This window comes from Bactrocera neohumeralis, chromosome 3 (assembly GCF_024586455.1).
Source record: "Bactrocera neohumeralis isolate Rockhampton chromosome 3, APGP_CSIRO_Bneo_wtdbg2-racon-allhic-juicebox.fasta_v2, whole genome shotgun sequence".
Classification (NCBI taxonomy): Eukaryota; Metazoa; Arthropoda; class Insecta; order Diptera; family Tephritidae; genus Bactrocera; species Bactrocera neohumeralis.
Genome location: NC_065920.1, coordinates 23,544,485 through 23,568,539, shown reverse-complemented (window position 1 = coordinate 23,568,539; position 24,055 = coordinate 23,544,485). Strand labels below are relative to the sequence as shown.

The 24,055-nt window shown below is 36.4% G+C and overlaps 3 protein-coding genes across 3 annotated transcripts; 2 read left to right on the top strand and 1 right to left on the bottom strand.

Annotated features, from left to right (window-relative positions):
• Positions 1-259: 259 nt before the first annotated feature.
• On the bottom strand, positions 260-7,843 carry LOC126752293 (gustatory and pheromone receptor 33a). Its single transcript, XM_050463001.1, has 5 exons — positions 7,777-7,843; positions 4,234-4,664; positions 1,934-2,326; positions 503-968; positions 260-431 (listed from the first exon to the last, which is right to left on the bottom strand). The coding sequence occupies exons 1-5, from the start codon at positions 7,804-7,806 to the stop codon at positions 303-305; spliced, it is 1,449 nt and encodes a 482-aa protein (XP_050318958.1). The 5' UTR covers positions 7,807-7,843; the 3' UTR covers positions 260-302.
• Positions 7,844-10,656: 2,813 nt separating this feature from the next.
• LOC126752831 (probable serine hydrolase) lies at positions 10,657-14,575 on the top strand. The gene is made up of 3 exons (XM_050463825.1): positions 10,657-10,883; positions 11,324-11,398; positions 13,202-14,575. Exons 1-3 carry the CDS (start codon positions 10,793-10,795, stop codon positions 14,047-14,049), a joined length of 1,014 nt encoding a protein of 337 aa, XP_050319782.1. The 5' UTR covers positions 10,657-10,792; the 3' UTR covers positions 14,050-14,575.
• A 1,646-nt stretch (positions 14,576-16,221) lies between these two features.
• Positions 16,222-19,811, top strand: LOC126753150 (uncharacterized). Its single transcript, XM_050464353.1, has 3 exons — positions 16,222-16,467; positions 19,271-19,391; positions 19,492-19,811. The coding sequence occupies exons 1-3, from the start codon at positions 16,394-16,396 to the stop codon at positions 19,684-19,686; spliced, it is 390 nt and encodes a 129-aa protein (XP_050320310.1). The 5' UTR covers positions 16,222-16,393; the 3' UTR covers positions 19,687-19,811.
• Positions 19,812-24,055: the final 4,244 nt, after the last annotated feature.

Here is a 24,055-nt window from a genome sequence, read left to right as displayed (position 1 = left end):
GTTGTAAAGCTCCCGAAGCTGAAACGATTATGTAAGGGTTGAGGCTATGCATGTCTATAAAAAGTATACAAACATACATATACTTATACATACATACATATATGTATGTATATTCAACAATTTTGCTCAATTATTATTAATGCACAAATATCGAGAACGAAAAAAATATTTTCGTTTACATCAAGATCTTCAAAGACACACAAAGATGAGCATTTATTTTTGAGTACTTGGAAAATATTAATAAAAAAAGTTAGTAGCAATATTCAAAAATATTTAAAAAAATATTTTTTTATTCAGTAGCTTTAAGCATTATCTGCTTGTACGTTTGCAACTGGTGTCAATACCCGCGGTGTAAGACCCTCGATTTTCAAAATCGATGTCATGTCAAATTGCAACAACACAATCAAGTAGGAAGTGGCCGCGCTCACCGTCTGTAATGTTTGCAATTATTATTTGATACAAATAAAATGTTTCTTGAAATCACGAACTACGTTTGACTTACCGAGAAGATGAACGTGTAGTCCAACGCGAACAGGCCAATGCCATTGAATTGGAAATAACCCTCCCAATGTAGAAATTGCAATGTGAACGCCTTCATTTTATTGTAGTAGATATCATTACCCAGCATAAAGGCCGGTTTCTTCTGCATAATCTCGTGTACGATCATGGCCGATTGCTTGGAGTGCGCATTCGTGTTGCAGCATAAACGCAAAACGAAGTAAGCGACCATCATGGTGGTGAAACTCCATATGACATAGAGATAGATCACATAATCCATGAGTTCGTTTTTGCCACCAACAATAAACATGACCTTGGTTTCCAGAAATATGCCGAATATGGTGATGACAAAGCAGGCCGCCATATAAGGCACGCACTGAGCGCCGAACTCCGAATTCACCAAAACGCTCAGTGAAAGTATCTTGTCGTGCAATTTAAAAAGATTGGGCAAATTAGTTTCGGAGGTCTTGCTGGAAAATTCATAAAAAATATTAGTACACATACAAAATTGAGGTTAACTGTTCAAATGGTTTAAGTCGAGTTAAGCTGAGGTAAGAGCTTTGACTTTTCATGATCGCTTCCGTTCGGGGTGTTTTTTTAAGTGGCGAGTCCCAAACCCCGCGCAGAACTTGGGGAGGGATGTTTCGCCTTCGCAGCTTAGCTCGGATTCTAAGGAATGGGTTTTGGCTACCCAGATGATACTTGGTCTACGACCGGAAGGCGTTAGCTGCTTGAGCCATATGTAAAATAATATGCGTGAACATGGCTCCATCCTCCATTCATAAAGAAGAAGAGTTTTGACTACTAACAAAGATATAGGGTTTGTCCGGAAAGTAATAGGACTGATTTTCTCCAGCTAACGAACCAGCGGCTGGTCAGAAGGGATTGGGAGTTGCTCCACGACTATGTCCCGGCTCAAACCGCCTTTCTTGTGAACAGTTGCCTGACCATGACCGGCATGCCAAAGCTTCCGCAGACGCCCTACAGCCCAGATGTGGGCTCCCCGGAATTTTCTTTGGTTCCTTGCCTGAAAAGGCCGATGAAAGGCAAGCATTTTGAGACGACAGAGGGATCCAAACAGCATGCACCTCGGCTCTCAAGGTTATTCCGGAGAATGCTTTCCGTAACACCTTCAATACTTGGAAATCGCGATGGCAGTTTTTAAAGAATTGTAACGATTGGTTCAATAATTTTTTTTAACTCCACTCAGTCTTATTACTTTCCGGACAAACCCGGTATAACATATTTTCTACCTATATTATACAATGATCAGAAAGCTTATGCTTGCAAAGTATTTTTTTTCTCAAAATATAATCCCAAACTCCGCATAAATTGCTCAGCATAAGTCAATTTGTGCTCCTAAATTTAAGTCGACTTAATCACTTTTAACATATAACCACAAAAATGCACTCCAAAAATACATTTTCATACGCACCCATCACTTGAGCGCGTCTCATCATATTCCCCAAAGCTATACGCATCATCAGCCGAGTCATCCTCCTCGGCGAAATCGCTATCATTGTTGCTCAAATCATCTGATTTTGCGTTTTTCTGTTGCAAACCAGCTGTTTTTCTCTTCGACAATTCACTTATAATCGCTGGACCTCTGCTACTGTCCTTTCTCGTATCACTTTCGATATCCATAACGGCAATAGGTGAATTCTTCTTTTCACTTTCATGATTGATTTTTTCGAAGAGCACATTTAGTGTGGAGAAACGTTCCGAAATCACCGATACATAGGATGCGAACATGCCCTGTACTATGCTGCCGGCAACATATGGAAATGTGAAGACCATATTTGTTAGAAAACAATATGGACCATAGTAGCTGGGAATGAAAAGTGAAATAAATTATTATATAGTAAATAGTTTTATATACAATTTGGTGATTGATGAAATTTTTAATGTAATGTTGTAATTTACGACATGTTCCGATTGAGAAAATGCAACCAAATGGAGAATCAGTGTTTAATTAACAAAATATTTACGCAAAAGCCTTCAAGCAACCCTGTAGAGTGAGTTTAATGAGAGGAGGAAGAGATTTACTTAGTGGAAAAATTAAATGTCAAAGACTTGTCAGCTGTCTATTTAATTGTTTAAGCTAAATTGAGGGGGTCTGAAAATCAAGCACAATATCTTAACATCTCCAAAGACGGGTATACCTAACGAGGGGACACAATCTTAAGTCCTACCAAAGACCGTTAGCTCAAAAACATTAACTAAGGCTACTTAACTGCAGTTTCAAACATAATGCGTCAATTAACATCTTAATTGTCTCAGTTAATTGACTCTTCGAAGATCATCTTTTAGTTTCGTTCAGAGAAAAAAAGTACAAAAAAGCCATGGCTTTTCTGTTTCTTTCCAATGATCACTTTTTTATGACCTTTACTCAATTTTTATACCCTGAACAGGATATACTTTGTTTGCCACTTAGCTTTTAAATGCTCAGCGGGACAAGCTGAGACTATTTGTCCATGTCCGTCTAGCAATCTCAAATTTTGTAAACATCCTTTTCTATCAAAGAAGCAGTTTATTTGTCAGAAGGCTCACTACTTGTCAGGTCAATTGAAAAGTCCCCTACCTGCCATAGTTAAACAGATTTTTTTTGGCAAAATTCGTTTTTTTTTTATTCAACCTTAGTTCCCTTCAAGGGTGATATAGCGACCCTCCCACCATTTTTGCAATTTGTCTTTTGCTTCAAAGTACCTTTCAGTTTCGGGGATCACCTCTTCAACGAAACTTTCTTCCCAGTGAACATTCCTTTGAGATCTGAGAACAGGAAATAGTCGCTGAAGGCCTGGATCTGATCTGGAAACTATGGTGGATGCAGAAACAGTTCTGAGCCCGATAATTTTTACCCATGGATTTTTGCCAACGTTTTCACTGACTTATGACACGGTGCATTAGTTTGGTTCAAATGCGGCGGCATTTTTTGGCGATTTCGTCCTTCAAATAATAACAAAACGCTATTTCTGTGAAAACACCCCAGCAGAAACTGCTTGGAGAGAAGTTCATTATGCTCCTTAACTGGGAGTATACGTGCCTAACTATGCAGGTGTTTGATAGGAGACATCAATAGACATCCTGTCGTAGTCCAGAGTGCAGTATTCTGACAAGTCTTGAGCTTCCTCGTCTGCGTTTCACTGCATCCAGGCGACCATATTGGTGCAGCGTAGTTAAGGACCACCACCTGATTATAGCAAACCACCAGCAGGGCTTCCGAAAAGTGCACAGTACTATCACAGCACATACCCAGATAGCTCGTGGCCTTAATCAGAAACCACCCTGCGAGAGAACGATCCTTGTAGCCTTTGACACAGTCAGTCATATAACGCTGCTGGAGGACATCGAAAAAACTACGCTCCTCCCAGGACTGAAGTGGGGAACCATGAACACCATGTGCGATCCTCAATCATCCACACTATTTAGAGGTAAAAACTCAAAACTAAGAAGAATTAAACAAGGGGTTCCGCAGAGTGGTATCCTCTCCCCATCATTGTTTAACTTCTATATCTCAAAACTCCCACAACCACCAGAGGGAGTTTTTAACACCATGACGTTCAAAGGTAAACGGCTATCTCAAGCAAATTTACAATTCTTTTCTGACTTGAAAGGTATCACAATTAACCTTTCCTATATACTGCAGAAACTTATGCTCGAAATATATACATATCTTATGAAATATAATACAATAATAATCATTAATAAAAATAATAATTAACTACTAAAACTTACTCGAAAATATGGCTCACATCATAAAATATTGCGAACGCGAATGTTGCCAATAGTATTATCCAGGTCAAGTAAAATAAGCGCTTCGTTTTTGCCACAAACAATTTATTGCGATTACCAACCAACTGGATACACTTCTCCGATAATTCATCGATTTCATATAGTCTTTTGCCAAACTCTATGTAGAACTTCTTCTGACGAAGTAGCGTTAGAAAATAAATGCTTAAATACAGAAAGCATCCCAAATGCATCAGCAGTTTACCGCTAAAGTTGCAAATACTGTTACATTCGTCCACTTTGAAGAGGCTTTGTTCGTGAAAGTTGACATAATAGTAGCAGAAAAGGTAGAAAACTGGCATAACAAGTACGATGCTATAGTCCACAATGATATTTGAGTCAAGTTCCGTACGATTGAACGGCACCAAGCCAAAGAGCTAAAATAAGAGACATGAATAAAACATATATTAGAAAAGGAGAATGAAAAATTATATAGTAAATAACTAAAGCTGTCTTGATTTTCTCAAAACATGTGGAGTTACGGAACGAAAAAACAAGTGATATAAATAAATAGAGCCAGTTTAATAATTTGTTATACTCCTTTCTATTCACTCTTGTGTCGAAATCGATGGATGTTGCGCTCTGATTGTACCGTAAATGTTTTGAGAGAAGAGCAGAGTTTAAGTAAAAGGGTAGCGAAAACATAAATTGAGAACAACGGATTTTATCAAAAAGATCGCTACAATGTATGGAACTCGATTTTTTTTTTTGCATGGCCACCACTGGCATGCTTGCAGAAGTTCAGATGCTGAACCCAATTTTCGACGGTTTTCAAGTATAAATCGGCCGATACTGCTGCAATTTCACATTCGATATTCGTACGAACTTCATCAATTGTCGGTGGCTTGTTGGCATAGACGCATCCTCTCAGGAAATAGTCAAATCGCACGACCGAGGCGGTCAATTGACTGGGCAATTTTATGAGATAACAGGTTCGCCAAACCTGGTTTTCAATGAATCGATTGTGACTTTCTCTGTGTGGCTTGTGGCATCGTCCTGTTGGAACCCTATATTTTCCCAATCCATATCATCCAATTCGGGCCAAAAATATTCAGTCTTGATCATTACGGAAGAAATGCGGCCCAATGACCGCACCAAACCATAATTTTTTTCGGAATGCAAGGTGACTTATGGAGTACGTTTGGATCGCTGCCTGACCATTAACACATATTTTGCTTATTGACCAAGCCATTTAGCCGGAAATGAGCAACATCGCTGAAGATGGTTTTTCGATGAAAATTTGGATAATTTTTAAGTTGTTGACGATAAGAATAATGCCAAGAGACTGATTTGGGTCTTCCTCAATTGATGCGCCAGCGGCAGCAATATTTTCGGCACTATGGTACGGCCACTTTTTTGTCTCACTTGCACGGGAACATTTTGTACTGTGCCTGTTGATCCAAATTTTTCCACTAGACCCTCAATTGTTGATCTGACAGGACGATTATGACGACCTTCAAATTGTGTATAAATTTGACTGCTGCCGCGTTTTTAATTTGTCAATTATATCATTTTGAGTGGACGACTTCTTTCATTGATAAAAATTGATAAAAAGGAATTTCGCGGTAAATAAAATGTTGCATTTTGAAGAAAAAAATGCAGTTGAAGCAAAAACTTGATGACGAGTTTCCGGACACTGCCTCAGGAAAATCAACCAGTAAGGATTGGTATGCTGAGTTTAGACGTGGTGAAATGAGCACCGAAGACGGTGAACGTAGTGGACGCTCAAAAACGGTTCCATCGAAGACATCACAAAAGACCACAAAATAGTTTTGGATGGCCGTTACGTGAAGCTGTTAGAGATAGCAGACACTCTGAAGATAACTATATATGTACAAGGTGCTTTCCAAAGTAAACAGGAAAAAAAAAGAGAACAAATGGTTTTTTCGTCAAAATCAATTTATTTTATTCAAAATAGTCTCCTTCTGCTTCAATACAGTCTTTTGCATGATCCAAAAGCATGTCGAACGAGTGTTTTGGCTCGTTGGCCGGTATGGCCGCCAGTATGCCGGTGCAAGCCTTTTGAATGGCCTCTACGTCTGCATAACGCTTTCCTTTCATGGGCAAATGCATTTTTCCGAAAAGGAAGAAGTCGCACGGTGCCATATCAGGTGAATACGGGGAGTGGTTAATGGTTAAAATGTGATTTTTGGTCAAATAATCGGTCCTCCGAATTTTGGACTCTGAGCAATTTTTGGTCGTCAGACAATTTGTGCGGAACAAACCGTGCACACACCTTTCGTAAGCCCAAATGCTCGGTCAAAATGCAATAAATCGATATTTTGGAGATTTTCAGTTCCATTTCCATGAATTTCGGCTGATTTTTGATGAATTCACGCACAATTTCGATGGAATTTCCGGTGATCACGGATTTTGCTTGGCCCACATGTTGATCGTCATTTATGTCCTCACGACCACTTTGAAAACGTTGAAACCACTCGTGCACTCTGCTACGGGATAAGCAATCATCGCCATAAACTTGTTTCATCAATTGAAACGTTTCGGTAAAAGTTTTACCAATTTAAAAAAAAAAATTTAATGTTGGCTATTTGTTCGAAGCTCATTTTCGCACCGATAACACAAACATACTGACACTTAAAACGCAATAACTTCACTTCCAATCAATGAAATGTCATGAAATTCTCACTGGACAATCGATAAAGATAGCAGATTCTAATGCACCAGACGACATATAGATGGTGCCATCAGGGGGAGCTAGATTCAAAAAGTTCTGCTTACTTTGGAACAAACCTTGTAGATCGTATCATTCACGAATATTTGATTATGTGAAAGTTCTGTGCGGAGTGTGCGGCGCACGAGCTCACTCTTGACAAAAAAAAAAAACGACAAATTGGTGATTCGGAGCTGTGTTTGGAGAGGTTCAAGCCCCAGTTTTTTCGTCGATATCTGACAAAGGATGAAACATGGCTCCATCATTTCACCCCGCAGTCTAATCGATAGTCAACCGAGTGGCAGCGACTATTTCCTGCTCTCAGGTCTCAAATTAAAACCTCGCTAGAAGAAATTTTCGTCGAATGATGGGCTGGTCGCCGAAACTGAAGTCTATTTTAAAGCAAAACGAAAAGCAATTTTGCTAAAAAAATGTGGTTTACTACAGAAGGCCGGGGTCTTTTGAAATGACCTGTTAGTTAAACTCGAAAATTATAACAATTGCGACTAAAAACAACAAGAAGAGAACATGAGTACACCATGCCTCTCTCAATAGTTTTGCTGTCACATTCTCCACATTCACTGACACTTTTTGTAAGTCAAACCCGATTATATTTATTATCCGCAGTCGAATATACGAATTTAAAGATATCCATAGTCTTAGGTTATCGAAATAATTTTACAACATATCGGTCACTCGTATCCTGTATGCTACTTGCTGGTAATTATTGTTTTTTGTACACTCTAACGTTTAATAAAGCAATTATTATTTTTATTTATAATGTATTATATAATTTCCTTGCTCCTTTTATAATTTACCAATGAAAAAATTTGCAGCAATAAATTCATTTTCCGTTAATTTACTCCGACTTGCGACCACTCAACTATACTCTCCACAATTCACTGTTATATTCGCTTATAGGACATTATGCTTAATCTAATTTTATGTTCGGATAATTTACACACGACTTAATACGAATGAAATTATTGTTATACAAGTGCTAGATAATAATATAACAACAACAAAAATATTGAGCTATCAGTTGAAAACAATGCGCGATAATATCTATTCAATCAACCTGAACGACACAAGGATCGCAATTAGTTTAATAAGAATATACACAGTGAGAAATTATTTGGTGGTATACATTAGCTTCAGTAATAATTACTGTAATATGGTGTTTATAACTTAATTATAATAATAGCTCTCTATAGGTGTTAGATACATAAATCGAAATTTTGACCGATGCGGTTTATCGAATTAATGCAAAACCTTTGGGCAAAATACACTTTTTTTTAGTAAAAATTTTATTATAACTTTTTTTTCCAGGGAAAGCACTTCTTAATCAAATCCTAATATTCGGAATTATCTTTGTAAAGTTCACATCGGCAGTCAATGGTACTTCTAGGAACTCATTATATATGAAACAAAATAAGAAACGGGCCCTTTATATGTATACCAGCATATAGGGTGATACATTTCGATATTCCCTACGTTTTTAAAGAACACAGAAACTTCAAATTTAATGAACAATATGTATTATCATTCAAAAGACCATTCTCTTTGGCTTTTGTTTGAAGAAGATTAAATAATAATTCAAATGTTGACCGCGGCTCGTCTCAGATGATCCATCCGGTGAGTCCAATTTTCGATGACTCATTCGAGTATTTCGACTGGCGAAAGGCAAGCCCCAACCCCTGAATCGAAGCGACTTTACATATCCCACAGTAAACGGTCTGATATTGCACGATCTTGGTGGCCCATCCATCGGCCCAAAACCAAAATTATCTGCTCACCGAAATGCGCTCTTAATAAATCCATTGATTGACGCGATGTGTGAAGAGTGACGCCGCCTGGTTGAAACCAAATGTCGCCGAGATCACAAGCTTCAATTTCAGACATGAAGTAATAGGTTACCAGATCTTTTTGGAACTTTTCATGAGCCTATAGAACGAAGCAATGTCGCTTGGGATTCTTTCTTAATAAAGTTGAAGGCTTTGTCAACATTGTTCAGGCGTAAGTCTTTCCATGATGAAATGCCAAACAATACGGAACAAAAATGACATGACAGCTTGACACGACTCACGTGTGATTTAAAAAAAGGCTTTGAAAAAAGTACCTCTACTTGGATCATCATCCGTTTTGATGCCTCACTGATAGAATATTTAATGATATTTACTGTTATGGCAGAGAATTATGTGGGTACCAAATAACGGAGTAATTGCTTGGTATTTTTAGACGGACAGCTGGAAAAGCTTACTAAAACTGTGAAACCTTACTATGGTATATTAAGCAATATGGAATGAGAAGTTGTCGTTATTTTTTTAGCTGAGAACCCTGAAGTCACCACACACATACGCGTTGCGCAACTTGAGTCCGCAACCAAGAGACTTCAAACGTGTTTAGGAGCTCCAATGACGTGCAAAGTCGCTCGGTCTAACCATAACTTATTTGTGGTAATTTCTTTTTAACCTATCCTTAAAATATAATACAAATTCGGGTTACAAACCCATTTTTTCAATCAAACCGTCTAAGCTGTAGTCCCTGCAACATTTATCGGCTTCAAAAAACGTGAATAACTGGCCCGGTAGGCATGAGCTCTAGGTCCAGTCAAGTGAAATTTTCTGTAATCAAGAAAAATTAGATGTCCCTTGCTGAATCAAACAAATATTACTTCTCAATAATTAAATTTATTGGGTACCAATTTCTTATAAATATATACAAATATTTTATGATGAATTGTGAATTTCCGACCATTTCGGTATCTGCTTTAAGCCCCAGATTGGCATTATGCAGATGGTAAAGATGAAACCTCCACCGAGTAGAATGAAATCAAGATTGCTTATTGGATATTTTGGTGGACCAGCTCTAGTGGACTCATAGCCGCGCTTAAATATTCCGTTTCGAATTGCTTGCGGCTGAACCGCAAATAAGATTGAACGCGCCACGTATTTATGGAACATTTGCAGAATTTTCGTCTCCGGTTCTGTAGCAGACTTCTAAATAATAATTTATGATATGTTAAGCTGTGGAAACTAATTATTTTATGTTGACAGTTGATTTTCAATGAAGACATGTTTTCAAAGCTTACAAGATTCGGTAGCTTACCCCAGTATTTTCTGTTGAATCATGCCGAATGGAATTTTTTTACATTATTTTTGAGATATTTTGTTTATGAAATAGGAAAGGCATTACAAATTCTCGGCACTTTGCTGACAGCCTTCCACGTAATAGTGCTCTGACACTGATTGAGGACAAAATTTGAATTTGAGGTCTGTTAGAGAAGGTGAAATATACTTAGGCGTTCGCCGAGTGTGGGGCATATATAGCATTAGAAACAGAATTTGTTCACCTTCAGAATAAGTGGGATAGTACATATTATTGTCATTATAGACTTTATATGTAGATATTGATTTAAAAATATCAATGAGGTAAAAATAACCATTTATATCAATTGTATCGTGTATCCGAACACTTTGCATTGGTATTATATTCCTCTGGACTTCATTTTTTTATTTTAAAAGTTTTTTTTTATACTAGAACTGATCAATAAATCTATAAAAAAAGTTCCCATAACACGCTCATCTATCGTTGATCTGGCCACTTCACATTTGACAGCTAATTTTGAAATCATATGGCAACATTAGTTGTCAGCTGATTTTCTATGTTTTCTGTGTCAATCAGAAAGTTTTTTTTGTCAAAGCAAATTTTTGGCTTTCACAGCAACGAACGCTTTGGAATCGCTTTGGGGAATTGCAGTTTATTGGAGTGTAGCCGCAGCCGTTGCCTTTCAGTAGCATTGTACGTTTAAAGAAATAACAAAAAGTACGTAAAATGGATTCGAACAACTCAAGCGCGGCTTCAGCTGATTTGAATGGTGCAAGCACTAGTACAAATGGAAATGCAGCCACAACGGCAAAAACAAGTTAGTGTATAAATTAAAAAATCGAAATACTTTAATGAGTGAGGTGTCAAAGAGCTTTTTAATGAAAATCCGTGCTTGCGGAAACGACCGTGAATGCATTTAATACACGTTTAATTCATGTACTTTATTTAAAATATGCGTATGTGCAAGAAAGCTGCGGCATCCGCCAAACAGCTGTGCTCTTAAAAGAAAAAAAAGCTATCGCATATTTATTTTATTATGTCTACCGTGCATACATACATATTCCATAACTTATAAGTATGTATGTGCATGAGCACAATAGTAAATATTACGCCACACGCTCTTGCGATACATGTGCACAATGTATGTATGTTGCCTTTGCGTCAGCGGTCTAAGCTCTGATTTTGGCGAATGAGTTTGCAAGATTTTGTAATATCATTACTGGCGGACGTCTATTGTAATTTTGTTATTGCTTACAGATGGCAACGGCCCCTGCAGAGATGACGATTCATGGGAAGAAATCACCATTGATGTACCATGGGGTACTGTAGCTGGTATGTTATCTTGTTATCTAAAGTGTGGGATTGATTTGAGTTTAGATAAGCATTTTAGTTTAAAAATGCATACATTCGTGTCGATACTAATCAAATCGCGTTTACAACCAGACTAGTTTCATGTATTTTTTTATTTTTTCCACCTGCGACAAATGAATATAAAGTGTTAAGCTCCAATATATGTAAACAAATCGATTAGAAACGCCTGATAATTTAATTTATGTTAAATTTATACATTTAGAAAGTCATATATACTAAAGAAATGAAGCGGGCGGCTTTTATAAATATAAAATGCCCTGTTTTTAATGTATTGCTTAAATATAATATTTGCAATCGCGTAGACTTTATAAATTTGCAATAGTCATTCGATTGTAAGTCATATTTCCGCTTAAGTTTAATAAGTTTTTCAGCTTTTGCTGAGTTAAAACACTACGAAAAAAATTTATTGTTTCTAATGTCCGCTTTTTACTGAATATGTACAACAAAAAATATATATACAAATGTGCTTGCATACATATGCATTGATTATTTTCACATTCTTGATATTTTTTGAATGGTGCTATACTATTTATACTGATAATAGCCAGACTATGGTATTAGTCATTTGTCCGTAACGACATTTGTTTGATTAAAAACGGTGTTCAGTGATAAAATTTGAAAATTAACAGCGCCTTTTTGGTTTGGATTGCTATTTACTTTAATCCGTGAAATATATATACATATGTATTGGTTTCATTTCGTTGTTGCGAAAAGGTAAAACTGGTTTTTGTGTCACAGTTGCATATTATTAGCCAAAACATGACTATGCAATAGTAAAGTAATCAAAATTTCATATCTATTCATAAATACTTTATTGCTATAAGTATATATACAGGTGCGCTTAATAATCTTTCTTTATCGTTCCGAAAATGTTGATAAGCAACTCAGTGATTTTCTTTGTCATATTACGCATAATAGTTAGGCGTTCAAAGGTCATTTTAGGGAGTGTTAACAGTGTTTTCCGAAACGTTAATGTGTCAATAGTTGTAAGGTAAAGTGTTAAAATTATTTACTAATCTATACTACATATTTTCTTATTTGTCGCGCAAATACAAATAACAAATGAATAAAAATAAATTAAAAAATGACGTAATAATGTAAAAAAAATGTAAATAGTAAACTCAAGCTTAAATAGATGGTTTTTATTATTTTATATTAAAAAGTTTTTTTGGTTTCTTTATATTTTTTTTTTATTTTTCTATTTTTTAATTAAATTTTTATATATCAATTAATATATAAAATACTTTTTTATATTTTTTTTAAATTTGTATAATTTTTTTGTATATTTTTCCTTTTTATATTTTTTTTTTATTTTTTATATTTTTTTATATTTTTTTTATATTTTTTTATATTTTATATTTTTTTTATTTTTCATTAAATTTCCATAGTTTGTTTAATTAATAAAAACAATTTTAATGTTTTTACTTAAATCTTTTTTATATTAAGTTTTTTAATGTTTTTTATTTTATTATTTATTTATTTTTTCTAATTTGTATAATTTTTTATATTATTTTTATTTTTTATAAATTCATCTTATTTTTTTTTTTTTAATTTTTTGTTTAATTAATAATTTTTTTTTAATATTATTATTAAGTTTTTTATTTATTTTTTTTTTTTGTTTTTTTTATTTTATTTTATTTTGTTTTTTTGCAAAGAAAAAAAAATTTGTGTTGCGTTAAATTTTTTTTGTATGTGAAAGTTTCATAATCAAAAAAAAAAGTATCGATAAAAATGTGTGTATTACATTCCTATCGCCACTTGCAGGCAAATGGTGGGGTCCACGTAATCGTCAGCCCGTACTAGCGTTTCATGGTTGGCAAGACAATGCCGGCACATTCGATCGCCTGTGTCCACTGCTACCCGCACACATTCCAATACTCTGCATTGATCTACCAGGACATGGCAAATCTTCACATTATCCCAAGGGCATGCAGTATTTCATCTTTTGGGATGGCATTTGTCTAATACGGCGCATTGTGCGTCTCTATGGCTGGGAAAATGTTACATTGTTGGGTCATTCAATGGGTGGCGCCCTCACATTCATGTATGCAGCTAGCTTTCCTGAAGAAGTAGATAAACTTATCAACATTGATATAGCTGGACCGACAGTGCGTGATATCGAACGTATGGCAGCCACTACTGGCTGGGCTTTAGATAAATTTCTGGATTATGAAAATTTACCGTTAAAAAAACTACCATGCTATAGTTATGAAGAGATGATCAAATTAGTTTTAGATGCCTATGATGGTTCGGTGGATGAGGAGTCCGTCAAAGTGTTAATGCGACGTGGCATGGCGCCAGTGCCACCGGAGGTGCAGAAAGATGGCTTTAATTTCGTCCGAGATTTACGCTTGAAAGTGAGTTTACTGGGCATGTTCACAATGGAGCAAGTACTGGCCTATGCCAAGCAGATACGCTGTAAAGTACTCAATATACGCGCTGAACCTGGTATGAATTTCCAAAATCCCCAATTCTATGCGGAAGTAATTGAAACGATGCGAAAGCATGCAAAATTGGTGATATTCGAGAAAGTACCTGGCACGCATCACTTGCATTTGGTAACGCCAGAGCGAGTGGCGCCCATTATTAGTAATTTTATACTCAAGTCATAAGTACGACTATCTGACATAGTGGAGGCTTTAAGCTACTTACATATAAAAATATAACATACATACATATTTATAAGAGACGAAACTAAACGAAATAGTCAACTAAATGCTTATATAAGTCATAGTAATTGTGTGTATAATGAGGTTTTTGCAATTAATTGTCACAAGTGCAGGCACGAATCAAGTATTAAATATTTGTACTACAGAATGTGTATGAAAACTGCGTTCAACCGGAATTCGAAAACATTAAACTCGATTTAAAATACTTAAAACATTTTAAATTTGAATGATTTCTTTAGATTTTAATGACTTAAGTATTTTAAATATATTTATTGTTTTTGTTAATTCCGCTTGTTTGTATGTATGTCACTGATGCTAAAGCGTAGTTTACAAAAAACTATAGTTACTAAAAAATTTACGAGGGCAATAGGTACTGCAAAATTTCCATTTCTAAATATTAAAAAAAAAAAAATTATAAACCGAAAAAATGCTAATGAACAAAATAAAATGCTACAAAAGTAAAAATGAACGCCAAAATAATTTATTAATAATCAATAATGGAGAGCAAATACAGCTGAAGTTACGATTCCCACAACAGCTGGTTCTAAGTTACCCGAATTGACCCGGATTTTATCCGGTCAAGTGCTGTACTTTCGGAGATCGGACGAGTTAATGTATAACCGTTCCTGCGACGAACGTGTATACGTAACCAGAGCGGATATATTCGGGCTGGGTGAATGTCTGGATTGATTTCATTACCCTGAGCATTATATATTCATTAAGTTTCCCGCGAAGTTTATAACATCCACAAGGAAATATGTTTATAAACTGTATATCTATATGTAGAAACGATCAGTGTAGCCATCAGAGTTGATTAAACCAAGTTCGTTTGTCTCTCTGAATATACGCGAATTAGCTCCTCAGTTGCTGAGTTATGAATCTGAAATCTTGCGTACGGCATTTTCATCGCAAGAAGTTGCTCATTTGTCGAAACCGCCGATATCGGTTCACTATAACATATAGCTGCCATACAAACTGAACGATCAAAAGTAAGTCTTTGTTTGAAAAACTTTTTTATTTGATGAGATATATTCACCAAATTGGGTATCGATTATTGCCCAAGGCAACAGTACAATCTCCTTAAAAATGTATCATATCGGACCATTACAGCATATAGCTGCCATACAAACTGAAGGATCAAAATGAAGTTCTTGTATGGAAAATTTTTTTATTTGATGAGATATCTTTACCAAATTTGGTATGGATTATTATCCAAGGCAACTATACAATATCCGAAATTTTTTTTTATATCAGACTACTATATCATATAGTTGCCATACAAACTGACCGTTCAAAACTCAGTCTTTGTATGGAAAACTTTTTTATTGGACGAGATATCTTCACCAAATTTGGTATGCATTATTATACAAAGCAACGCTACAATCTCCGAAGAAATTGATCTCATTGCATTATTATAGCATATAGCTGTCATACAAACTGAAAGATCAGAATTAAGTTCTTGTATGGCAAACTTTTTAATTTGAAAAATTATCTTCATGAAATTTGGCATACAATATTGCTCAAAGCAACGCTACAATCTCCAAACAAATTCATCAGTTCGGCCCTTTATAGCATATGTACATATACATATGTAGCTGTCATACAAACTGATTGATCAAAATCAAGACAAATATATTTTTGTACCCTTTTATGTTATAAAACTACACCTGTGAAGGGTATTACAGCTGGAATTAATGTTTTTCTTGTTTTATTTTTTATTTAAAAAATAAAAAGATCCTGGAAAAGGCTTTTCCTCGCAATTTCGTTAGGATAATTCCTTAATTGAGCGATTTATTTGACTTAAAATTAACTAGAATGTCAATAAATATAGTATACGAGGAGCCACGCCTACTAAAAAAAAATATAAACCACAAATGTTCGGAAGGACAGACAACATACAGAACACAATTTGTTCCATCATTCCCATCATTTTGATACAAAGACAAATATAGAGGTATAGTTTTAGGCGTTGCAAACAACCGTTAGCTTAACAAAACTATATTACTCTTGGCAACATGTTCTAAGGTTATAAAAAAATTCTACATATAACATCACAAACAATGTATTTGCATTTGTACAGCGGCGACTAGTCAACCACCCCATTGAAATGCATTTATTGTTGTCTTGACAACAGTGCGTTTTGTAAGCAAGGTTCGACTGTTTATAATTTCTTTACTTTGTTTTTACTACATGTGTTACATTAGCCGTGAAAATGCGTTCATTTTGTTCACAATTAAAATAAATTAAAGGTTCTATAAATGACAGACTGTTGTCGAACACTTTAAGTATGGATGTAATAAGCGAAATTAATGAAAAATATTCGGCGCTGGAAGCAGAGGTCGACAGAAGGCTGGAAAAAATGTGAGTGATCGCCAACGGAATTCTTAAAAAACAATTGCATTTCATTTATGTATATAAATGCAAATTATTTAAATTATTCATATAACACAACAATGTGACTTGGATTATAATAAAAATGCGCTTTGTGAATTATATGCGGACAAAAAATCGCTTTAGAAATAATATTTTCATATTTTACAAAGGTAAACAAATGTTCAATAGGCATACAGGGTGGTCGATAAATATAATTTATAAATATTAACATAACCGCCGGGTGGTGCCAGTTTCATAAGAATTAAAAAAAAAAATACTTTCGTGTAGTACATTCTCGAAGATGACAGTAACCGATCTTTGGTCAAATCGGACTTGTTTTGGAAATAATAAAAAATGAACAATATATTTGGTTAGTTGGTTTTTGTTGAGCTGAATACCGCGGAGGGAATTTTCAAGGTCTCATATGGCTTACCGTCGAATGAAGGTGCTTGTTCACTACGGACAACAAGGGCAAACGTGAGACTACTTTATAACAGTTTGTGATGCAATTTCAAAGCGTTTCTGCATTGGATGAAGCATATGTGATACACACCAGAGACCAAATAGGCACTTTACTTGGCGAACGTGGTTCTAAGAAGCCTGTATCATCAGCCAGAAACTTGAGGACATAAATTTCTGGAATTTCCAATGTTTTATCTACAATTACAGCACGAGACACAAAAGAAGCGCGAAGACTGGACCACAGACTAACCTTCTGGGTACAAATCCAGTACGCCACAGAAAAGAGTGAGCAAAGCACCTCCCAACTTAGCAGACTAATGGCCAACATAGGGGGCCCTAGCCAAGAAAAGAGAAAGCTCCTAACGTCGACGACAATCAGCGTCCTATTATACGGAGCTGAGATCTGGGCAGATGTACTTAAAAAAGGAAAACCGCCGTAAGGTGGTGGCAAGAGTGTACCGCACCGCAGCTTCAGATTTGTCTAAGCATGCCGAACAGTGCAGTGATGCAATATTAGTTATAAGCGGTAATTAATCAATTGATCTTCTGGCATACGAAAGGAAAACACTGTGGGAGCTAAAGAAAACGTCCGAAAATAATAAGAGCGTAATAGAACAAATAAAGGAAGATATAATAACAAGATGGGAGAATGAGAGTCGTGGCTGATGGACGTCCAGACTAATAAAAGACCTAAACGCATGAACAAGCCGTAAATTCGGTTAAGTCGACTTTTACACAACCCAGCTGTTATCTGGCCACGTATACTTCAAAAAGTACCTCCACAGAATGGAAAAAGTCGAAGAGCCGTCATTCCTATACAACGATGCGACAGAAGACGACGCTGATCACACATTCCTTGAATGTGTGCGATGACAACGAGAACGCACCGCTGTAAAAGACCTGGTTAAAAGACCTGGTTGGCTGAATAAATGCGGACAAGTTAGTGGCCTGCATGTGGCTCATACTGCTGCTGTGACGACAGCACTGATGATGCAGAAGGTATTTTCCGCGTCCGCAAAAAAAATGTATTATCTCTAAGCAAGATTTTTGTATCGGTTTAATGCCGAATTCCAGAAATTCAACTCCTTTTGATCAAGAAAAAAGTACGTTTAAACTTTGAAAATGCACCCGTTCATTGTTGTTGTTGTAGTGGTATAAATCATTCCTGAATAAATTTGGAAGAATACTGCTAAGTTGACAATCCGTGACCCGATGAAAAACCGGAACCGTTCCGGTGACGTAGACCAAGAAATGCTGACACAGCCACCGCATTCTCCAGATTTAGACCCGTGCGTATTATTTTTGTTCTCAAACATAAAAAAGTGGATCAAAGAAAACAATTTTAGTCAAGTAAAAAGGCTCTCTTGTAGAACCCCCATAGGGAACACTTCTCCAGCCTGCTAAATGGCAGTGAAAGTATAACATCAGGAGATGGTGAAACTGATTCCTCAATCGATGACGATGGAGCAGACGATCCATTGTACGACCATGAAGAAGTTCGAATAGCAATTACCGGCCTGAAAAACAACAAAGCGGCTGGGGCCGGTGGATTTCCGGACGAGCTATTCAAACGAAGAACTGATAAGGAGCATGCATCAGCTTCTTTGTAGAATAAGAAAAAGCATGCTCGACAATTGGAATTTTAGTGTGCTCTGCCCAATCTACAAAAAGAGAGATCCCACAATCTGCGCCTACTATCTACCGTGGGCCTGCTACGCCGTTAGTTCCAGATTGGACAAAAAATAGAAGCAAATTCGTCTGATAGTGAACGTGGGTCAGACGAAATGTCTCCTGTCATCCAACAGTCGTTGCATTCGCGACTTGACTCCCACGTCATTGTTGGCAGTCATAACTTCGAAGTCGTAGATAAATTTCTCTACCTCGGAACCAGCATTAAACCAACAACAACGTCAGCCTCGAAATCCAACGCATAATAACTCTTGCCAAAATGTGCTACTTCGGTCTTACTAGGCAATTGAGGAGCAAAGTCCTCATTCTACGAACAAAGATCGAATTCTATAAGTCACTCATGGCTTCGCTTGGAATCTCCAATTGGCGCCACCTTGCGAAAAGAAGAAACGACTAGCGTGATGTTGTTAACTCGGCTATAATCGCATAAGCGGTGTCTAAGCCAGTAAAGAAGAAAAAGATATTCCATCTACCTCGGATTTTTTTGTATAGCTGGCTTACTAGACACTTGGTAGGCTTCGAAATGACCGATAGAAAGTCAAGGTTTGATACTCCCTAATGTTGGTCTTCCCATTAATGCTATATATAAATTGTAAATAAATATGCATCTAGAAAATATATATAATAATTATTTTTGCAGCAAAGTTGATGAAAATAAATTGCAGAAATTAGAGGAGCAAAGAGCGAAAAAGACTCCAGCACAGGCAAATAAGACACTCTCATATGAGGAATGCATTGAGAGAAACACGAACTTACTCAAGGTGTGAAAACATTTCAAAAATCAACTTTATAATATAAATTTAAATGGAATAATGTTTATCGTGGAATACTTTCTTACTTATTTTATGTATATTTGTGCAGTCTTTGGATATAGCGAAAGCGCGTTTACGTTCTCGTTCCACTTTCTCGCCAGTTGAGCAAATACTAGAAAAGGCCATAGCGAATTATAAACGGGAATTGGCAACGTCACGACAGCAGTTAACGTCACGCCTCGAACAAGTGCAAATTCATGAGGCGTCATCGGGACCAGAGCCAACCAGAGCGGATGAAGGGTAAAAGTAGCGAGAGGAAGAGGGAGCTTATAATAAAACCATACATTTAATTACACTATACATAGTAACTGTGACTAATTGAACAATTTCATAAATAAAAAATTATGCTATATTTGCTTGAAAAATTAATTTACAACTGCTTAGAGACATGTTTATATATGCACATACATCTACATCTACCTTCTTTCATACTAACCCTGAACGAAAATTATGGATTTCGTATTTATCGCGAATATATCTTTCAGCTCTTGTTGTCTTTTCTATTTTGATTTCTATTGAAGATTAAATTTATAAAGATTATGTTAGCATTTCAAATATCTTACATTGATCCGGAGGAGGCAAGTTGTATTGCCAAAGTTTAATTTAGATGAGTTGCTTAAGGGATTATATCCACTTACAAGTCAGAAGAAATGCGCTTTTTTTGTGATTTTTTTTTTAAGATTTATTTAATAAAAACATTAGGTTCTTCTTCTTAATTGGCGTAGACACCGCTTACGCGAGTACAGCCGAGTTAACAACAGCGCGCCAGTCGTTTCTTCTTTTCGCTACGTGGCGCCAATTGGATATTCCAAGCGAAGCCAGGTCCTTCTCCACTTGGTCCTTTCAACGGAGTGGAGGTCTTCCTCCTCCTCTGCTTCCCCCGGCGGGTACTGCGCCGAATACTTTCAGAGCTGGAGTGTTTTCGTCCATCCGGACAACACGACCTAGCCAGCGTAGCCGCTGTCTTTTAATAACATTAGGTTAGGTTAGGTCAATCTGGTAGGCCAAAAAGGCACGCAAAGACCAATTTTGGTCCTTTGCGATACCAGATGGTGTTCAGTTGCTAGGACTAGGATGACTAATCCTCATCATTTAGGATGTCTGCTCTTGAAGCGCCTTTTACCTCGCTTTTGCTTTCAACCACTCCCTTCTTGGCTTCTTCCGATACCCTCTTGTCGCGTCAGAATTGGAACCGTCGAGAGCGTAGAAGTTCTTCCTTTTCTGGGTTAGTACCTACAGCACTTTCTTGGTCGTTATGGCACGCGTAAAAGTTCTTTCTGGGTTAATACCTACAGCACTTTCTTGGTCGTGATGGCACCCGTGCGTTGTAAAGCTGGTTTGGCAGTAGGTACTACAACCTCCGCAACTCGCTTCCGTTGCAGTGTAGGTGTGGTCGCTGGTGACACAGGTCATAAGATCGCTGTGCCCGCCGGTGGTAGCAGCCTCGTTTCCCACTTACGTTTGTACTGATATCGCAGTCCGCTTCGTTTCTTTGTTCACTTCCATGTTGAGTTTTATAACTCGGGGGGTCTCTACCCCTAGCGTTTTATACCTACCGTCAGGTAACTCATTAGAAATGGCCATTGTATTACCCATTCATCTACTTCTGAGAATGCGCATAAAACAGACCATCATAAGGGGATGATTGGGAAAATATGTCAGCCTACGCTGGGAGCCGCCTGTCTGCAATGTAATGACTCTGACAGGAGCCAGCTTGAAATCATGACATTGTAAACAGCGACAACATTAAAATTTTTTACAGATTTAATGTATTTACATTAATAATCGGCGATTCATTAGAAGAGACACCGAAGAAAGGAGTCTGGCGGTGAGGAAGTTGTTTCTGCTTAAAAATAGTTCTAATGGTGGGAATTGTTGTATGGCGGCATCATAGAGTATTTTTTTTTACGAAATGAGGCAAGCAATGCAGTTAGTATCAATTTGCGAGCGATCATGTTAACCGACTTCTTTCCACGGAATTTGATGAAATCGACGCGGACGCTCTCTATTTCCAGCAAGCAGCGGTCTCATGTTTGACGTCTAAACGTGGACCCATGAGGTATATTAAATCAAACGTGTATGTCAACCAGTCAGCAAGGCTCGAGGAGCTCGAAGACAACATTCAGCGCACTATGGCCGAAATTTCAGCCACAATGCTGCTCCGTGTCATCGAAAATTGGCGTAAACGAGAGTTGAGAGTTTCATTTCATTTTTACATCACGACGTTCTTGTTAGTAGACACTTTCCATATTCATGCAAAACAAAAAATCAAATTTTTGAAATTCTCAAATAGAAACTCTTAAACTATTTACTTATTTTAGAAACCTTCACAAAACTTAATTTTTTGAAGGTGGTAATTCGATAGAGTCAAAGAATAATTTTCTATGAAGTCTCTTTCTTGAACGCTCTATATACTAGACATTCCGCTACATCCCACATTAATCCATATTTCACTATTGAGAAGATACAATGTTGAGACTGGCACCTGGGAATACAATCGTGTATTTTTTAGCTTCAACAAACCATATTTATGTATATACTGCTACAAAAGTACAAATTTAACTGCGGAAATATGTTAGAACAACTTAAGTCAAGTTAAGCTAAGGTAGGCATTTTGATTTCTATGACAAAAATAGAAAGATGTCTTCTCTTTATTCGACAGCAATTTTAACTTTCCGATTCGAAAATATTTTGCAAAATGAAATACAATAAGCAGGCTCAAATAAGTTGTTCTCTACAATCCAAAATTTACCCTTTAACCTAAGTCGACTTAAGCTTTTTTAACATATTACTGTACGTATGTATATTATGCAAATATTTAAATGTAGCAGGTCTTCCTATAGTATAATAAGACATATGAATATATATATATACATATATATAGTAGAAGTAAATAGGACAAAAATATTTCGTAAAGAAAACAAGCATTTTCTTAGTTTACACAGTTTGTTTTTAAGCAAATAAATTGAGTTGAAATTTATGACAAAATTGGGACAGAAAGATCTTGGTAACAGTCACAGACAACGAACACTTCGGTTCTTTTCGGATAAGTTTGCAAGTATATAAATAAAATTTATATGTCAGCGCCGGGGTTTTTTAATATATATTTAATAAAAAACACAGCTTTAGACGAATTTCAATTTATTAAACTGTTGAAGTTCTCATAATATACGCAATAACCTACCAAAGAAAAAAATAAATGAAATAAAGATTGTAAAGGAAAAGCAAGAAAATATAAATATGTTCACGTAAATCTCATAAAAAAACTCCTTTGATTATCACTTTGTGCTTAAGCAGAGAGGCACTGAAGAATTCTGTTGAAACAGTGTTAATGACTTTAATTATCTCAAACTAATGTCGAACGGGTTCTCTTTACTTCCGTTTGTTGTACCGTGGTCAAGGATCTTGAAGAAGTATTTTTTTATAGTAAGAGGAAGCAACGAAAGCCGGAGTGCGGGACTTTTTATCCGCTAAACCTAACCTCCTTCCATCTCATGTCTCTCCCATGGGACCACTGGACAAATTATTACTACATGTTAGAGAAGAAAACATTTAAGTCGCCTCTACTGTAAGAACTAGTGTTGCCAAAGTTTTCCTTTCTTTGTAGTACAATGTTTGATGACTGTCCATCGGACATATGGGGGAGTAAGTTTATCACAGAATATTGAGTGTGGTATGACTAGCACTTTCACCAGCTACATATGTATTTTCACGTCAGTTCTGAAGGTTTAATTGTCGCTTAGTCAACAGAGCATCCTTATATGACTAGTCTGAGCAGTTGGGCCACTACTCTTTTAAAGTCATATCAGTCAACTTGTCAATAACTCAATTTAATTGAAAGTTCGTTGCCGAAACCTTCATTACTGACCTTTTCTGCCGGTCCAGGAAAGCTCGTGAAAGAACGCTTGATCTCTGAATTTCATTCTATTCAGTTTCATAGCATCCGCAAGATGTTCAATAATTCTCCTTGACCGCCAAATAGATCAGAAGGCTCTGCCTTGAATGTTCAAGTACATAACGACTGACAGAAAGCAAAACCTTTTCAGAACGCTCACGAGACCAAATATTTCAGAAATAAATACTGTTTGTATAGTGTAGTACAATATTTAATAAAAAAAAAATACACAAAAATTTCTTTGATGATTTTGTGAATATTTCCTTATATAGTACATACATTTTTTTATATTTGTACTCATACATGTTTCTATTTATCTACATACATTATTTAATGAGTATATAATTAGAGGAATGGAAAACAGTAGTTGAAATATGGAAAAACACAAAACACATGTATTTTGTAATGTTTTGAAAGTGTGTCAAGTCAAATGAAATGATAAAAGTGCGCAACACAAAGTGCTTGAAAGGGGTAAGCACTTCTTTATATAGACATTCAATAGACACACATTTTATTACAGAAATCTATCAGTAAAAGACAAGCCTTGAGCTCACTGAGCTCAAAGCTAGTCAAGGAGTGCATGACCTCGCAATGTGAGGTCCATATGGAACTTGTCTGCGTGTTTGGCCATAGCGAAGTCCTCGGAGACTGTAAAGATTAGTTCACTAGAAAGAGCATCCTTACCTCGGAAACTGTATCTATGAGCCATGCGCGAGCT